At 48.6% G+C, this 15364-nt stretch overlaps 9 protein-coding genes across 9 annotated transcripts; 6 read left to right on the top strand and 3 right to left on the bottom strand.

Annotated features, from left to right (window-relative positions):
* Positions 1–232: 232 nt before the first annotated feature.
* On the top strand, positions 233–1243 carry VC83_04557 (uncharacterized protein; the record flags this gene model as incomplete). Its single annotated transcript, XM_024468187.1, has 3 exons — positions 233–482; positions 579–963; positions 1036–1243. 3 exons carry the CDS (start codon positions 233–235, stop codon positions 1241–1243), a joined length of 843 nt encoding a protein of 280 aa, XP_024322805.1.
* Positions 1244–1964: 721 nt separating this feature from the next.
* On the top strand, positions 1965–3826 carry VC83_04556 (uncharacterized protein; the record flags this gene model as incomplete). Its single annotated transcript, XM_024468186.1, has 5 exons — positions 1965–2044; positions 2100–2184; positions 2242–2977; positions 3026–3519; positions 3575–3826. The coding sequence occupies 5 exons, from the start codon at positions 1965–1967 to the stop codon at positions 3824–3826; spliced, it is 1647 nt and encodes a 548-aa protein (XP_024322806.1).
* A 2912-nt stretch (positions 3827–6738) lies between these two features.
* On the top strand, positions 6739–7123 carry VC83_04555 (uncharacterized protein; the record flags this gene model as incomplete). Its single annotated transcript, XM_024468185.1, has 2 exons — positions 6739–7062; positions 7121–7123. 2 exons carry the CDS (start codon positions 6739–6741, stop codon positions 7121–7123), a joined length of 327 nt encoding a protein of 108 aa, XP_024322807.1.
* A 34-nt stretch (positions 7124–7157) lies between these two features.
* VC83_04554 (uncharacterized protein) lies at positions 7158–7554 on the top strand (the record flags this gene model as incomplete). Its single annotated transcript, XM_024468184.1, has 2 exons — positions 7158–7357; positions 7410–7554. 2 exons carry the CDS (start codon positions 7158–7160, stop codon positions 7552–7554), a joined length of 345 nt encoding a protein of 114 aa, XP_024322808.1.
* Positions 7555–7601: 47 nt separating this feature from the next.
* On the top strand, positions 7602–8782 carry VC83_04553 (uncharacterized protein). The gene is made up of 6 exons (XM_024468183.1): positions 7602–7622; positions 7671–7813; positions 7868–8035; positions 8098–8347; positions 8402–8429; positions 8483–8782. The coding sequence occupies exons 1-6, from the start codon at positions 7605–7607 to the stop codon at positions 8647–8649; spliced, it is 774 nt and encodes a 257-aa protein (XP_024322801.1). The 5' UTR covers positions 7602–7604; the 3' UTR covers positions 8650–8782.
* Positions 8783–9345: 563 nt separating this feature from the next.
* On the bottom strand, positions 9346–9666 carry VC83_04552 (uncharacterized protein; the record flags this gene model as incomplete). Its single annotated transcript, XM_024468182.1, has 1 exon — positions 9346–9666. The coding sequence occupies one exon, from the start codon at positions 9664–9666 to the stop codon at positions 9346–9348; it is 321 nt and encodes a 106-aa protein (XP_024322802.1).
* A 26-nt stretch (positions 9667–9692) lies between these two features.
* On the bottom strand, positions 9693–12165 carry VC83_04551 (uncharacterized protein; the record flags this gene model as incomplete). The annotated part of the gene is made up of 7 exons (XM_024468181.1): positions 9693–9847; positions 9904–10201; positions 10248–10348; positions 10400–10403; positions 10453–10494; positions 10547–10605; positions 10659–12165. 7 exons carry the CDS (start codon positions 12163–12165, stop codon positions 9693–9695), a joined length of 2166 nt encoding a protein of 721 aa, XP_024322803.1.
* A 56-nt stretch (positions 12166–12221) lies between these two features.
* On the bottom strand, positions 12222–12970 carry VC83_04550 (uncharacterized protein; the record flags this gene model as incomplete). The annotated part of the gene is made up of 2 exons (XM_024468180.1): positions 12222–12784; positions 12835–12970. The coding sequence occupies 2 exons, from the start codon at positions 12968–12970 to the stop codon at positions 12222–12224; spliced, it is 699 nt and encodes a 232-aa protein (XP_024322804.1).
* Positions 12971–14856: 1886 nt separating this feature from the next.
* Positions 14857–15248, top strand: VC83_04549 (uncharacterized protein; the record flags this gene model as incomplete). The annotated part of the gene is made up of 2 exons (XM_024468179.1): positions 14857–15099; positions 15156–15248. The coding sequence occupies 2 exons, from the start codon at positions 14857–14859 to the stop codon at positions 15246–15248; spliced, it is 336 nt and encodes a 111-aa protein (XP_024322604.1).
* Between the last annotated feature and the right edge of the window lie 116 nt (positions 15249–15364).

Genomic DNA, 15364 nt, shown 5'->3' with positions numbered 1-15364 from the left:
CAAAGCTTTAATTTCCTCTTTTCAAATAACATTGCATTAACTGTAGACATCACCTTAAATAATTATATTTCGTAAGGCATCTGCATTCTCGATCTACCATCTGATACACCCTTATATGGTGGTCTGTTGAATTTTCACCCACCGGAAAAACATATTTTCCACCAGCGCGGACGTCGTCATCTACTGTGACCTCACCGACCTTATCTCTCACCGTCCCAAACATCACCACAAAATGCGGTACCTAACGCCGCTGGGCAAGGCGCTCTACCCGGCGCTCTACCCCATATGGGGTGTCTGGTTCTTCATCGCCCACCCTCCGTTCTGGAGCCTCTTCAAGACGCGTCTGATACCCATGCTGTTCCTGAGTTTACTGGTGTATACCCTCTTGTTTATGCTTGCTTTCCTGCCACAGGCGGCGCTGTTGGCTATATTTCATGGCCCTGCGGCGTTTGTGAGTGCTGCGTTTTTGGTTTTGGGAGAAGGTGAGTCGGCGCTTTTACATTTCGAGATCTAGGCACCAGCCGCCCTTTTAGAAAATCGCCCCAAAAAGATCAAGCGCGGAAGCTGACTATGAACAGGCGCCGTCATCGTCGCCCTCCTCTTCGAAGCTTTCTTCGTCGACGAAACACTTGTGGATGTCTTTGACGCGACCCTCCTCTCCCAGCACCAAGAAGCCCTGCTCTCACCCTCTCGCACCATTTTTCCCGCCGCGTCAAACTCCGTCAAGGCCCTCGGCCCACCGACAGAGAAGGCAGTGTATGGCCCATTCAGCTTCCGTCAGATTGCGGAATTTGTGCTGTTCCTCCCGCTGAATTTTATTCCCTTCGCGGGCGTGCCGCTGTTCTTGATTCTTACGGGGAGGAGGGCCGGGCCATTGCAGCATTGGAGGTATTTTAAGTTGAGGGGGTTGGGGAGGAAGGAGCGGAATAAAGAGGTGGAAAGTCGGCGATGGGGCTATACTTGGTATGTTGCACTAAACTAGTATCAGTGTGACGTGGGGAAGGCGATGAATTCTATACTAACTCTTGGACTCAGGTTTGGGACCATTGCGCTACTGCTGCAGCTTGTCCCAGTGTTGTCAATGTTCTTCTTGCTTACATCTGCTGCTGGCTCAGCGCTGTGGGTTGCGGATTTGGAAGAGGCAAGGCAGCGGCGGTTGTTGGCTGCTGAGTCAGTCGTGGGAGGAGCAGAAGTCAATGATGAGTTTCCGCCAGAGTATACGGATACGGAAGATCAGGTATAATGCTCATAAAAATTATTTATGATTAATATTTACTATTGTTGAGTTGGATTTCCACGTCTTTTTTTGGTCTACGTGAAATGCTATTTTTAGCCATTATGAGATGAAAGAGGGAGGCAAAGTTGTTTCTCGTTATGCTCTACAGAAACCATGTTTGTTCACAGGAACATGTCAACTGCGACACGTCTGTGGTTTGAAGTCCTATCTACTATCTCGCATGTTTTATTATTCTAGAATGATCCTGCCGCCTGACTCAAGATTTATAAGGTGACTATGGAGTTGGCACAAAGTTCTGAGCAGACCAGTTGATCTATAATAACACAGAAATGTTTGTACGAGTTTATACCAAAGTTCAGTCATCCATTAATGGTTTTATACAGCCATTGGAGATTAATTTTCATGAGTGGCCTTGTTGATAAGATGTATAAGATATATAGGAAGTTACGGTCATCCCAACTGAGTGAAATTCAAGTGTTTTTTTTTCCTCGTTCCTTCTACAATTGGCCGCTTGGGGGGTTGACAGACGTGTCAACCCTCTGCCCACGGTTTCCCGTCAACTACCACAACTTCACTTCCTCCACTTCACAACAACACCTTTCTTTCTCACCCTCTTTCATCACACTCATTTGAAGGACATACGTCCCCTCACGGTCCTTATCCTTCTATATTCTGATCCGTTGATTTGATACTTCTTCCATCTCTACTTTGTACCAACTCTTTCGAGATGCACCTCCTGGTGTATCTTGGATTAGTCCTTGCCCTTTGTGGCATCTCCTCTGCTGCTCCAGCTGCCGCAGCTGCCCTGTAAGTGGTCGATCTACTTTTAATGAACGATATTGGCGTGCTAATAGTTCTCAAGTCTTCAAGATGGGCACCCTAGCAAGCTTTGCAGCATCATCGCGGTCTACGTGACAGTTAAAACCTTTGGCGTTGCCCACCACTTGGTAACAACAACCCTTTCAATGCCTATAGATGATATAGCTCTTGCTAACCTTCATAAGGACGAGACTCAGCATATTGAAGCCGTTTCTGATGGACTGACTACCACAGTCACAAGAACTCATACTGGATTCAAAACTGTCACTGTTACTATCGACATTTCCGGGGTTCCGAGCTCTGATATTGATATCTGGGAGTTCACGTCTGTCCGTTTCCTACACGATGGTCCTTCCCCAACTGAGAAGGAAGAGCATAATCTCCCAGGAGGCCCTACAATCCCCGAGACGGTTAACACTACATCTCAAAACCTCGCAGTCCCTACTGGATCGGATGGGTCCAAGGCCCCATTGATGGTCAACACCGCATCCCAATATCTCACAGCACCTACTGTAACGGCAGCGACAAAGGACCCAATGACGGTTAACACCACCTCTCAATATCTCACGGCCCCCACTGGAACGGGAGTGACCACGGCCGAGGTGGTGGTTAATTCCACCGAAGCACAATCTAGTTCTGGCGGCGATGATGTCGTAGTTGAAACTGTTACAGTATACCCTGTGAAGTCTATTGAGCCAGAAATTAGTTCAGACGATTCCCTTTACCACACTGTTGCTCCAATCTCTCACGATCCAGTGTCGGCGAGTCTTTTCTCAGATGGCACCGAAACTACCCCCACTCAAACAGTTGGTATTTTAACTAATGTTACGATTCGCGCACAATCTCCGCCACAACTCACCACCCTGGCAGCTATGAAAGGTTTTGCCAATGACGAGAGTAAACCGCTCGAACGCAAGGACGGTATGTATTCTATTCCCAAAGCATAAAATGCCTATCTGACTCCTGCAGCACTTGGCGCAATTCTCTTTGTACCTCTTATTGATGATGTTACAAAAATCACCGTAGGCCTTCCATTTATCACCACAGTCACTGTTCCTGTGGATTTTTCAAAATCCACCGTATACACTTCCGGACGATCTTTCTCAATTTACATTCCTGGACCGGGAGAAGCTCGGTTGAAAAAACCTACAACTGCCCCGGCTGACTCTACCACGTATATGGCCTGGCCTGCTGGTACTCATGCGCCTCTGGTGCCTCTTGACGAAGCTGCAACAGTCACCTTAAAGCTTCCATTTATCACCACAGTCACCTTTCCCGCGGATCTTTCAAAGGCCACCATGTACACATCTGGACATTTTTTCTCAACTTACATTCCTGAACCGAGAGAAGCTCGGATGAGAAAACCTATACCTGTCCCGGCTGACTCTACCACTGCCACATCCACTTGTCCTCTTGTTGCCGTTGTTCCATCATGCGGCGAGCAAGGTATCTTCAGGCTTACTGTAAGTTTCCCTATCTCAACCTACACAGATATAACACTCTAACCCTCTGCCCCAGTTTGATGACATCCCCCACCCCGCCGGTGCAGCAAACTCCAACGATGTCCAAACCCAACCCATTCCCAGCCCCTACCACCACTTCTACTTCTCTCAAGGCTTCGTCGTCGCCCCTCCCCCCAAAGACCCCTACACTCCCGCATCCGCGCCGCTGCTCCTCGAATTCGTCACACAGAGCAACACCAACGTCACACGCACCCACAACTCCCCCCCGATCGACGAGTACGGCGCCACCGGTGAGATCAAACTATAAACAGGTCGTATACTTCGTCTCGCCCTATCGGATCTAATCTAGCATGCCGATCAGGTTGGGAGAGAGGGTTGGAGCAGGCGAAGGAGGTTGACAAATCGGGCTGTGGAGATCCGACAGGCTTCTCAGAGTCGTCTTGTTGGTCTCTGGCGCGTCACATAACCAGCAATTCAACATTAACTACAGTTTATCACGTCGACAAGGGTTGTAACACTCCACACACTAATGCAGCGCTTGCGACCAAAATATTCCTTGGCGAGGTTCCGTATTTGGGCACTCTTATTTTGATAGCGATTGTACTGTGATGGCGGCCACAGCGTTACAAAGAGTGATCTTGAGGCAGGATCAAGCTGAGCAGTTGGACTTGGTCTGTTATATAGGTAGTCTTTGGTGTTTGAAGGGAACGTAGCACGATGGGATTTGGGAGGGCTTTATAGGATTTGAGCAGCCCGCTTGTTATTCACCTCTCCGACGGGGCAATTAGCAGAGAGGAAAAGGACATTTTGGCTATAGCCTCTGAGTGCCTGTGGGGAATATGCAACAGTCAAAATTGTGCTGTCGGATCGGTTTCATGCAAACCTGTTACAGGCTGTAGAAAAACGAACACCGAACATGGGCAATACCGTAACATACTTGGATAAGGCGAAGTTTACCATCTCAGCACATATCCTAGCGAGTGCAACTGGAAAGAGACACAACAAATTTGATTAGTTTGTATAGCTATTGTTAGCAATATGAAATGGTATTCCAGCCAGTCGCTGGTGGCTAGAATACTTGCCTCAGCTTCTCTATACCAATAGATAGTCGTGGTAGGCGGCCAGCTCCAAGAACACGACCTACGGACTATTCGGCGCTAGGTGGTTGGGGGTTGTCCCGATTACGTTGCAAGAGTCGAGGCCTCTATTGAAATGGGCGCCACAGGGCCGTCGGGAGCCGCTGTCCACAGGTAAATTCCAACTCTCCATCCTCCCAGCTGAGCCATCCCGCTCCACCCGGCCCGAAACAACTCCTCCCCTCCAAAATCCGTTGGCCGTCCCGAAGAAATTCCGCCGGGGAAAACGGAACGCACTCTTCACCCCGCGCGTTCAGCTTGCCCTTCAAAATCGTGGCTTGCAAAGGCCCTGCCTGGCCGTCGACGATGTCTTATCTGGGTGCGTGCATGTATGTTGGATGGTCGCACAAGAAAGCTGCAGGGCTTACAGCATGCACGATCGGGGGGATGCACGCATTGTGTGTGCGAACCCTTGACCTCCATGTGGACAGGCGTGCAAGCTGCATCGATTCCTTTTAATAGCAAGTATTGGGGATTATATAGGGCTGAGTCCACACTTCTGGAGGGCTTGTCGGGGTTATGTGATGGAGGACGAATCGTTGCTCGCGTTATTTGGGGCGCGCGTCTCCGTGGAATTCGGCATCTGTGGAATGTTTCTCAAGGTGGGAGTATACTTTCAAGCTGTTCATGAGTGATTCACCTCGAAGAGGAAAAAATCCCCATATCCCTAGAACACTTTGTCGTATTGTAACCTCCCCATCGTATGGAAAAGCTGATGACTCCTGAAGCAAATGGTCATTTATCAGGTAGCCAGGATAATGCGAAGCATTTTTTTATTGCATAGAACTTTAGTCTGATTGATTATACGACACAGTGCCGTGTCTTTCAAATCATAGCCTCAGGTATAAGAACTATAACCCTGTAACTTAACCTTCCACCTTAATACCATAGACAGCCGGAGATAACCCATGGCGTACAGATAGTAAAGCAAGCAAAGCAAACCCATCTCTCATCCATCGATCTAGCCATATAACATACAAGCCGCAAATTCGTAATCATACAAGTCGCCCATAGCCACCCACAAACATCTCAACATCTGAAATACATCGCAGCATCATGGTTGCTCAACGATGCATAGAGCGACACAACCCAGCATCACAACTCCCATCCGCCCACTCCATTTTCAAATCATCCATCCACCAATTCTTCGGCTCTCCGGCAACCGTCACATTAACCTTCAGCGCCTGCAAATGCGTGAAATCATCTAGTAGCACTACATCCGTGAGTTTGCAATCCTCCAGCCCTGGGCAGCTAGATGTCGACACGAGCTGAGTGACCACCTCCACATATTCCTGCTTCCCATGATTGAACTGCATGCCTGTGAACTGCCAATCGCAATGCGGTCCCAAGGAATCGCAGCCCACTGACGCCGCGAGGGCGTGGAACGTGTAGCACCCCCACTGTAGGTTTTGACCGATACTTTCTCTAGGTGATCCCGTGGGAGACTGCCAGGATCCCCCCACCGTTGGTATCTTCCGATGAATCCAGTCTTCTATTTTGAAAATCTCCCATCACCTTCTGCATCCGTTGGCTTGTTGCTAGTTCTGTTGCAATGAGCTTCTGTGCAATCCCATCTACTTGAAATGGAAACCAGATTCTCCGCTTGCGAAGATGATCTTCCACAGGATCTTGCTAATTACTTAACACTTCTTGATATGGGATCCTTTGAAGAACTGTTAGCTTTTGACATTGTTGACCCCGAGCACCCACTTATACAGGACATAAGGACAGCATGGGATACGCTGTGCAGCGTCGTTGAGGCTTCCGTTGCTGGTGAGGCACCATTGAGACCATCGGGTGGTGACCATCGAGACCATCGGGTGGCACCTGGGGTGGCATAGTGGATAAATGGATGTTCGGACCCACAATTTAATCCGCTGGTGCTGGCCACACAAGCTTGGGACGAACCCATCTCCCTCTTCTGCGGATGCGATTTATCGTACTATCCCAAACTATGGGGTCTGTCATATGAGGTTAGAGTTCTGGCCGTGAGGTAGGGCGTTGCTGCTGGTTGGGGATATATAAGTGTTCCGCTCTTTGCTTTTAGAATCTCAATTTATGTCCCCAGCTTCTGTTTATCACAATGATGTTTACTATCCAAGAGAACCACAGCGCCACAGCCGGCCAACTTGCTCTTGTTGCCTTCGTGTTCCTTATCACCTCCTTTCTCTCCAGCTTCGTGGTCTCTTATTTCCGGCCCGGGTTGCGCGAGCTTCCTGGCCCTGTGCTGGCCCGTTTCACGCTTCTGTGGAAGGTTTGGGTCCATATTAAGGGGGACGGGCATGTCGTCTACCAGAATATCCACAAGAGGTATGGGCCGATCGTCAGGACGGGGCCGAATAGCGTGTCTATTGGGGACGCGGCGATGATTCCGGAGATCTATCTGTCGGGGCACTTGTATCTGAAGGTGAGTTACTCGACTAGCTGTCCATTTAGTAGTGGAGTTCTGACGAGGCGCAGTCTAGTGATTTGGCGCCATTTAACTCTCCACCGATTTGATATATGGCAAATCGCTGGAGAGTTATGTTCACCACCCGGGACCCTATCCTCCATAAGGCCCTAAAGTCGGCCGTTGCGTTCAAATACTCGCTATCGTCAATGCTGCAGCTAGAGCCACTGTTTGATAAATGCATGCCCCTTTTTGTAGCTGAGATGGACAAGTGCGCTGGCTTAGCTATTGACTTTGGGTCGTGGTGTAGCTGGTTAGTATCCTAGTTGTCCTGTACCTAATAATTGCTAAGTTGTTTCCCTTAGGTATTCATTTGATCTCACAGGTCTCCTTGCGTTTCAGGAGCTCTTTGGATTCATGGAACAAGCGAAGGACATTAACGGCGTAATCGAATCGTCTTGGTCCTTTATGAGTTACGGGACACTCGTTGGCTCCACAAATACCTCCTAGGCAATCCACGCCTAGTCCAGTTCTTAGACAGCATCTCAAATGCGAACCCGATGCGGTTGATTACAGAAGTATGTAGCCCCCTTAGAACTATACATGTCAACTACTAAATGGTATAGGCTGCGCGTGTAGCTATAGACAAGTACGACGAGAAGTCGACAGACCTACGCGGCGATTTCCTTGAGTACCTGCGGCAGAAGCAGCTCAAGAACCCCCAGACTATGACAGACCGGGAGCTCATCAACAACATCCTCATTTTTTTGTAAGTAGCTACAGTGGCATACACCTCACTTCAGGAGCTAACCTGCGGCAACAGCGTCGGCGCCGTGAATACCAACTCCGCTAGTCTCCGCGCCTGCTTCTACTACCTCGTTAAGACGCCCTACACCTATGCGAAACTCGTGATAGAGCTCCAAGACGCGGATGCCAAAGGTCTGCTCTCTGAAACCCTGTCGTTTACCGAAGGTCAGAAACTACCCTACCTGTAAGCTCCTCCATTTGCAGATCTCATAGCCCGCAGCCTCATCCGCAACTAACGCCGAGCAGACAAGCCTGCATCAAAGAAGCACTACGCATGTACCCCATCGTCGGCACGCCCTTCGACCGAGTCGTGCCCAAAGGCGGGGCTATACTAAGCGGCCATTTCATACCTGAAGGCACTGTTGTTGGGATTAGTGGGTGGGCGACGCAGCGGGATAAGCAAGTATTTGGGGATGACGCTGAATCTTACCGCCCAGAGCGATGGCTGGATGCAGATGAAAAGCAGGTCAGGGTGATGGATCGGAGTACGTTGGCTGTGAGTACCTCCCTCTGCTCTCCATGCGATTGTGCCGTCACTTATGCTACGTAGTTTGGGCAGGGTACGAGGGGATGTGTAGGTAAGTCTAGTCTCCATTTTCTATCTGTCGATCGTGGAATCTAACATGCGCAGGGAAACATGTTGCGATGATGGCGCTTACGAAAACGGTGGGTCAGATCGTGCGCGTGTTTGATATGGAATGGGCTGCGTCCAGGGAGGAGTGGGAAGTGACTTGTCGTCAGCACGTACGGCAGACTGGAGTTATTATGCGGTTGAAGCGGAGGGGGGTGTTACGGTAGTAGACCTATGCGCCCACGCCATAGAGGAAGCTGTCTTTTGTTCGAAATACGTTCTTGATTTTTATGCGTTTCGTTTTGGGAGGTGATATTATGTGTCTACATTTCATCGACTACGGCCTTCTCGATACCCCAGTGGATTTGATCCTGGCCATTAAACCCCATGCAGACGCAGTCTGATGCAGCAGAACCGTCCGGCCCAAGGCGAGATCGACCTAGCACGTGTCATGCAGCAGTTGCGAAATTGTCGTCTATTTCGCTCATCGACTGCACAAATGAAGTGGTAAGTATAGCAACATATGCTCGATATTCCGGTTATGAGCTAACGACATGGATAAAAACGGGTTTGAGGGCCTCGTTGCTGAATTCGCACCACAATTCGAAGACCAGAAGCAATTTGCTCGTGAGCTGTGAAACGTGCTCATTCCATTCCAATTAGGGACGGGCAATTTACAGTGTTCCGTGACAACGGTATAATGTATGACGGGATATTTCAGGCGTTCAACAAGGCAATTGTTGCTCTAAGAGATTAGGAGGCAAGCGCATAGGCGCGAACGGGGCGTTGAATTGCGAAGCTTATTATTTATTAAGAGAAGCTGTACGACATTCATGAGTTTGACGAGTTTCGTGCTAACCATGCTCATCGTCTAATTTGGTCTACCTATGGTAACTGGGGAAGAAGGTACGTGGAGAGAATGCTTAGAGGCCAACCTTATCATACGGATGCAGCCCCAAGCTTTTCGCGACCAACCCGACTCTGTCAGCCATGATCATATCAAGGCCAGCTGCTGCCTGCATCTTGGCATTCTCGGGAATATTGTTCTCGAGGCCATACGACGCGCATATCAGTCCCAAGTTCTGCACGTACTTGACGAGTCGCGGGCATAGCAGTAGCGTGTCGGCCGCAAAGACGACGCCGGCCAGGTTCCATTGCTTTGCAAAGCGGACCGCGACTTGCAGACTGCCGCCTCGCAGCTCCTTGTCTGTCACGGGTTGCTTCCCGGCATTGGTGATTAGCATGACGTGGTATGCTCGCTGCTTGAGAGCTAAGAGGATGCAAACCTCTGGGGTGAAGGACGAGAGGATAATTGTCCGGTTGCCGCCGAAACGGTAGATCTTGTCGAAGTATCAATGAAGGTATTGAGATCGATGGCCACAGGTGCTACACCGGCTTCTACCGCTTCGTGGATTCTGGGGTATTCTAGTTGCTAAGTGTCAGGCCTATTTTCAGATCCGGTAGCCCTTGTTAGAACGTACTTATCTCAATGTTGAAACCTATAGTCTCCGGCATTTCGATGAGCAACTCTTCTAGAGTGGCGAAGGAGTCCTGGATGAAATCGCCCCGAGTATTCGGTTTGAATCCCTTCTTCATAAAGTCGACTGTGTGCTTCATCCTGTCCTGGACGTCATCGACCCCCCTTTCTCGATCGCTTGTCAACGACCTCGAACGAGGTTTGCCTCGACCAGTTTGGCCCCGCGCCGTTTGCAGGATCGGTCCTCCAAGTACAGAGATGGGATTGCCTCTCGGTGATTGGACATTGCTGGCGTACATGAACTAAGAAAGTAAGAATTTATGTCAGAGTCGCTTGGAAGACACGGACCTGCTGAAAGTTCAGGTCGTGGATGGGAATATCAGTCCCTGACTCGCTCAAAGAAAAGTCGTGGTAGATGACAGGGACGAGGTCCCGGGTCAGTTGCACGTCTAGTCATATTCAGTATTAAAAAAACAAGCTCTCTGCAAGTGACTCATTACCGAACTGCACGATGTCAACAGCCGTCCACGTTGCCCTAGTATCAAGAGCCTACCTCAACAAGTGACGCACCCAGCCTTGCAGCGGAGAGAAAAGACTATAACTCACGCATTAGTCTCACGAATTTGACTGCAAAGCGTGACATCTACCTCTATCGTATTTTCACCAAGCTGAAGATGTTTGCGGCTAGTGGTGTTCTGACCAAGTCCTTTTCCTAGATCAGCATATGTAAACAACAGAGTGGGTAGGTAGAAAACGTACCTCTATGTCCAACTAGTTGTATTTGACCTTCGTCTTTGAATGGATAAACAACCGAAGGAGTATCCAAGTGTATGAAGGGTTTTGCTATAACAAACGTAAATGTTACGGTACCCATGAATTTCAATGTCTCTCTCTCGAGAATGGGAACGCTGAGCTCTCTAATTAGACTTTCACGCTGCACTCCAAAGAATTGGTTTTTGTCACTTTCCAAAAGAGCCGTGCCACTACCAACAAGGATACCTTTCTTTCCCTCGACAGGAGTTGCACAGAATATGCTGAACACGAGCTGCGCCTTGCTGAGGTTCTTGGTACGGAATATAAAAGGGTCATTAACCATATCGTCTAATATGGGTAGTTGGACGAGACCACTTGATCCGCTTCCTCCATGTATTGAGACTTCGATCGAGAATCTAGTATCTGCTTCTAAACTCAGGCTAAACTCCGAAGAGCAGCAACTCAAATCAACTGCCGTTACTTGCTTTCCTTCTTGCATAGTGCCAAGGTTGACGATGATGTGACTGTAGCCATCCCAAAGTTTGTTGTTAGCACCTATTGCGATGTTAAAGAACTTGCTAGCAGTACCACCAGACGATTCTCCCGTAAAATAATCTTCGAGAATAGAAGCCGCAGCTAGGTGGCCTCTAAATGCGGCATGTTGTTTTTCTGTCCACCCCCTATGATCAAGTATCGTCTGGCTCGCGCCAGCATTCAATAGAAGCTCCACGATCTCCAGATGGCCCCTTGCACAGGCAACAAACAATGGAGTCCAGCCGTTTACTGTTTCAAAAATATCGATGACATCTTGATTAGGCGAAGCCTTAAGGATTGTATTGACGTAATCTTCACGTCCTATTTTAGCTGCAACACAAAGGGCTGTCTCTCCACGGCTGGATTGATGGTTGATGTTGATATGGCTGGATATGAGAAGATGGACTATGTCGTCATAACGCGATCTAAGGGCAAGAAGTAGGAGGTCACTCAGCACACTTCTCAGATGCTCATCTTTAGCTTGATCATTAGTTTGATAGCCCATCTCAAGGGTCTCCAGAAAAAGTCTCGTGACTGCGGAGTGGTTGCGGCTTACTCCGGAGTATAGCGGTGTGTATCCTTCAGAGTCTTTTGATAAAACGGCTTCTCTAACAGCAGAAGAACCCTGTTTGAGGTCATGCAGAGAATCCAATATCGACTGACAGATTGCTGTCAAGCCGTATCGCGCAGCATAATGAAGAGGAAGACGCCCAAAAGTATCGGTTATTTGTAAGACGCTTCTTTGGCTGGGTCCAAGCTGCCCAAGCGCCTGGAAAAGCCGACTGACCCCATTCTCGGTATCGCTGTGATCTGCGGGTCCTTGGGTACGGCACTTCGAGTCGCCACGATGTGCTGGCATACTGCTTCGACCACTAACGGCAATGAGGTGATTTAAAAAACTGTGATCGATGACATCGCCTACGTTGGACAAGTTCGCTGACAACAAAATGTCAGTACATCCTCTAGACTGACACGTCATCGAGAACTCCAATAGACCAGAGAGAAGTGCCTCCAGGCCCGAACTTGGAGAATCATTCACCAAGTTCTTTCGATCCAGCAATCTGGCCAAGATAGAGGGTTCATTGTCTCTATCGCGTGGTATTCAGTACTCGGGTACGCCAGAGCATGCGAATCGCAAACGTTCTTTAGGCATAGAGACCTAAGTGACGAGCCAGATTGCACTGTGGACTGCGCCCGACTGATATCACTGACCAAATTGTTCAATCTTTCGACATCCTTCAGACTCTGTGTTTCCCAACCGAGCTGCAAGCCAATCCATGTAGACTTGTGGTCGTAGTGAGATGGCCCAATCGTCTTGCCGAACTTCTCCAGCTTGGCATATATCCTGTGGATGGCATCTTGATTCACTCTATCATACCACCGTAACTTCGTTAGTTCTTGGCGAAGCTCAGTGAAAGCTTCGTAAAGGACTTGAAGCTCGTGGTCGTCAACCTCATCTAAAGCCGGGATGGTAGAAAGATAGAGTTCAATGCCATATCTTTTGCGAAGCTCCGCCTCCTTCCGATGCAAGAACTCGTATTTACGGCTGCGAAATGTATTCAGCAAATCTATATTGGAGCCGAGACATGCATAAAGCTCTAAAGGGTCGTTAAAATTTGTGTCGCAGGCAGCTGGACATTTAACAGACCTGTAAAGTTGCGTGGTATCTTCAAGAGATCTTTTTTAGCCGTTGCATTCAATAGCCTCTTTAAGAGGTCGTAGTTAATGTAGAACGATTCCCATTCTGGTACCTGAAATAGGTGGAAATTCTGACTAAATTTCATCGCGGCTTCATGGGCTAAGAAATAAATTGGTGCAATGTAGATGTGGCTATATGTCTTGAGACGGCTATGGGTAGGAAAAGCTTGCGGGTGGGTGCCTCAGCGGGTTCGGGATCACGGTGCGGGGCGATCCGTCGTTGGCGTTTCATGGAGCGAACGTCCCGGCGCTAATGCTGACGATTTGATTGGTGGCGCATTGTGCCACCTCCGCGAGACCATTCAGTTAGGCTCATCACATCACAAATACAGGCGAAGCTGGAGAGGCATCCCATCCCCATGGGTTGGGTACGGCCCTTACCATTCTTTCTGTTATTGCGTTGCTTTTTGCGCCTTTTATAGTTTAGATCCGTCGAATAGTACATAAAGGCCGGCGAGACCCTTATAGCTTTGCAATCTTTGATGGATCCACTCTCCATTACCGCCGGCGCCATAGCCATAGCGACTCTTGCTGCCCAAACATGTGCCGCCTTTGCCGAATTGCGGTCGCTCTGTCGAAGCTTGCCTGGGCGACTCCATGCGCTGAACAACGAGGTCGCTGATCTCGAGCTTGTCCTCTACCAACTGGCATCACTCGTCGAGGACCGGGCCTGCCTGCCGGATGGCAACCAGTCGACCATTCCACATCTCTTGAATCAGGCAAGGACCAAATTGATCGAGCTCAAAAGCATTATTAACCGACTGGCCACCATCTTTCGGAAAACAAAGATTCCCCTCGTTGGCGCCAACGCCTGGCGGAAAGAACAAATCAATTTAGAGGGGCTACAGGAGGGTATTAGAACTGTCAAGTGCAATTTGAATATTATGCTTGGTGCTTCCAACTCGTGCGTCCATGTCACTCTCCTCTCACTTAATGATAGAAGACGCATGTGCCTGATATGATTATGGCTTCGTGGTAATTGTTGATATGGTCGCTATATCTAGGCGGATTTGCATCATATCTTGTCTAGGTTCTAGCTATCAATGCCAATATCGCCCTATCTTCGATATTCCGGTTACTGAGATTATTATTGTTGATGGTGATGTTAAACGACCGGAAGACGTAAGTGCACTACCCATCATAACCATCTGTGGTTGATTTCCCATTCGGCGGGGGGGATCTGGAAGGAGGCTTGAGAAGGCAGAATAAAGGCGGCCAGCCCCTGTTGATAGCCTCGACCCCGCATCTTATCGCGGACCCTGGTGGCGGGACCACCCATTGATCCACCACAGACACTATGATGGCAAACCCTCGAAGCTCGGACTTACCTGTAATTCCACTCATAGAAGGGTGCGAGATTGAGCTGCGACAGTAAATATCCCTTTCATTCGTCGCTAATATCAATCAAGTGATGTAAGTATCAAAAGTATCCTCCTCAACATCTGATCCGCTCCTTTGGAGACTTGGATGACGTAATTTACAGATATCTTGAGTGCATCACCATGACGTCGTCATAATGCGACTGTGCAAAGCTTCAATCAGGTGGTTCAGACAAAGTAGATCGTCCCCCAGGAAGTATAAAATCCTCTAATTTGATAGCATAAAGCTATTCTACCATGAAAACTCTTTAATAACAAATAGTTTCTGTAACGCTTATACAATTTGATTGACATTGACGTGTACTACCACATTGAAAAGCTTTGATTGACATCCTTCCTCGATATCTTCGCCGCTTGTTCAAGATACCAAGGCTGACGCTGCAAAGGAAGCATCCGAAAAGTAAGATTCTTCAGTCATGTAAGGATTCAAAACACTGACTAGTAGATTCCTCAATTCATATCGACTCCTATGTCGATGGCAACATAATCTAGAGTTTTTCTTATTCAACTTTTGTCGAGTAAACGCTCCGCAAATTATCGTTGGATGCCACTGGCCATGCTATGAAGCGGCAGAGCTTACTCGCCTCTCTGAAATGATCAAAGGGTACTATTGCTTCCATCACAAGAGTTATCTTAAGAAAGCTGGTATATGCGGGAAAGAGCTGGAAAGATTTCGCGAAGAGCTTCATGAGCTTCGTCAGCTTCGAAATGCGGCCGTCCATCGCGAAGAAGTTAGTGCATCAACTATAAGACGCTACGCAAGGAGTACATTAGACGTCCTAGAAACTTTGCGGCGATTAGGAAACGAATACCTTGAGGAAGCGTACGGTAGCTCCGTAAGTCCAATCTCTTCCCCTATATATGTTATCAATGTAACTAATTTCTCCCTCAGTTGGACCGTTTATTCCGCAATTTCTGGGACGTGGATAGCGACTCGCAAGCTATTGCATCGCCTTCAGATCTATCAGAAACGATGCGTGAGTGAGATCCACTAGAGAGCCTGTCGGCTGAGGAAAAGAAGAACATTGAATCTGTAATAGAGCAACAAAGGTCAGCAGAGCGACGGAAAGACATTAACTTCGCCAAGATGGGTGAAGACAT

Source organism: Pseudogymnoascus destructans (genome assembly GCF_001641265.1).
Source record: "Pseudogymnoascus destructans isolate 20631-21 unplaced genomic scaffold scaffold_15, whole genome shotgun sequence".
NCBI classification, from domain to species: Eukaryota; Fungi; Ascomycota; class Leotiomycetes; order Thelebolales; family Thelebolaceae; genus Pseudogymnoascus; species Pseudogymnoascus destructans.
Note: the sequence above shows the minus strand (reverse complement) of the source record. Positions and strands in the feature narration are given on the sequence as shown.

Excerpts from the sequence above, each read along its gene's own strand:
- VC83_04553 (XM_024468183.1), top strand. Across the intron at positions 7,814-7,867 it reads AACAACATCCTCATTTTTTT|CGTCGGCGCCGTGAATACCA; the intron begins GTAAGTAGCTAC and ends CTGCGGCAACAG. Across the intron at positions 8,348-8,401 it reads TGGATCGGAGTACGTTGGCT|TTTGGGCAGGGTACGAGGGG; the intron begins GTGAGTACCTCC and ends TATGCTACGTAG.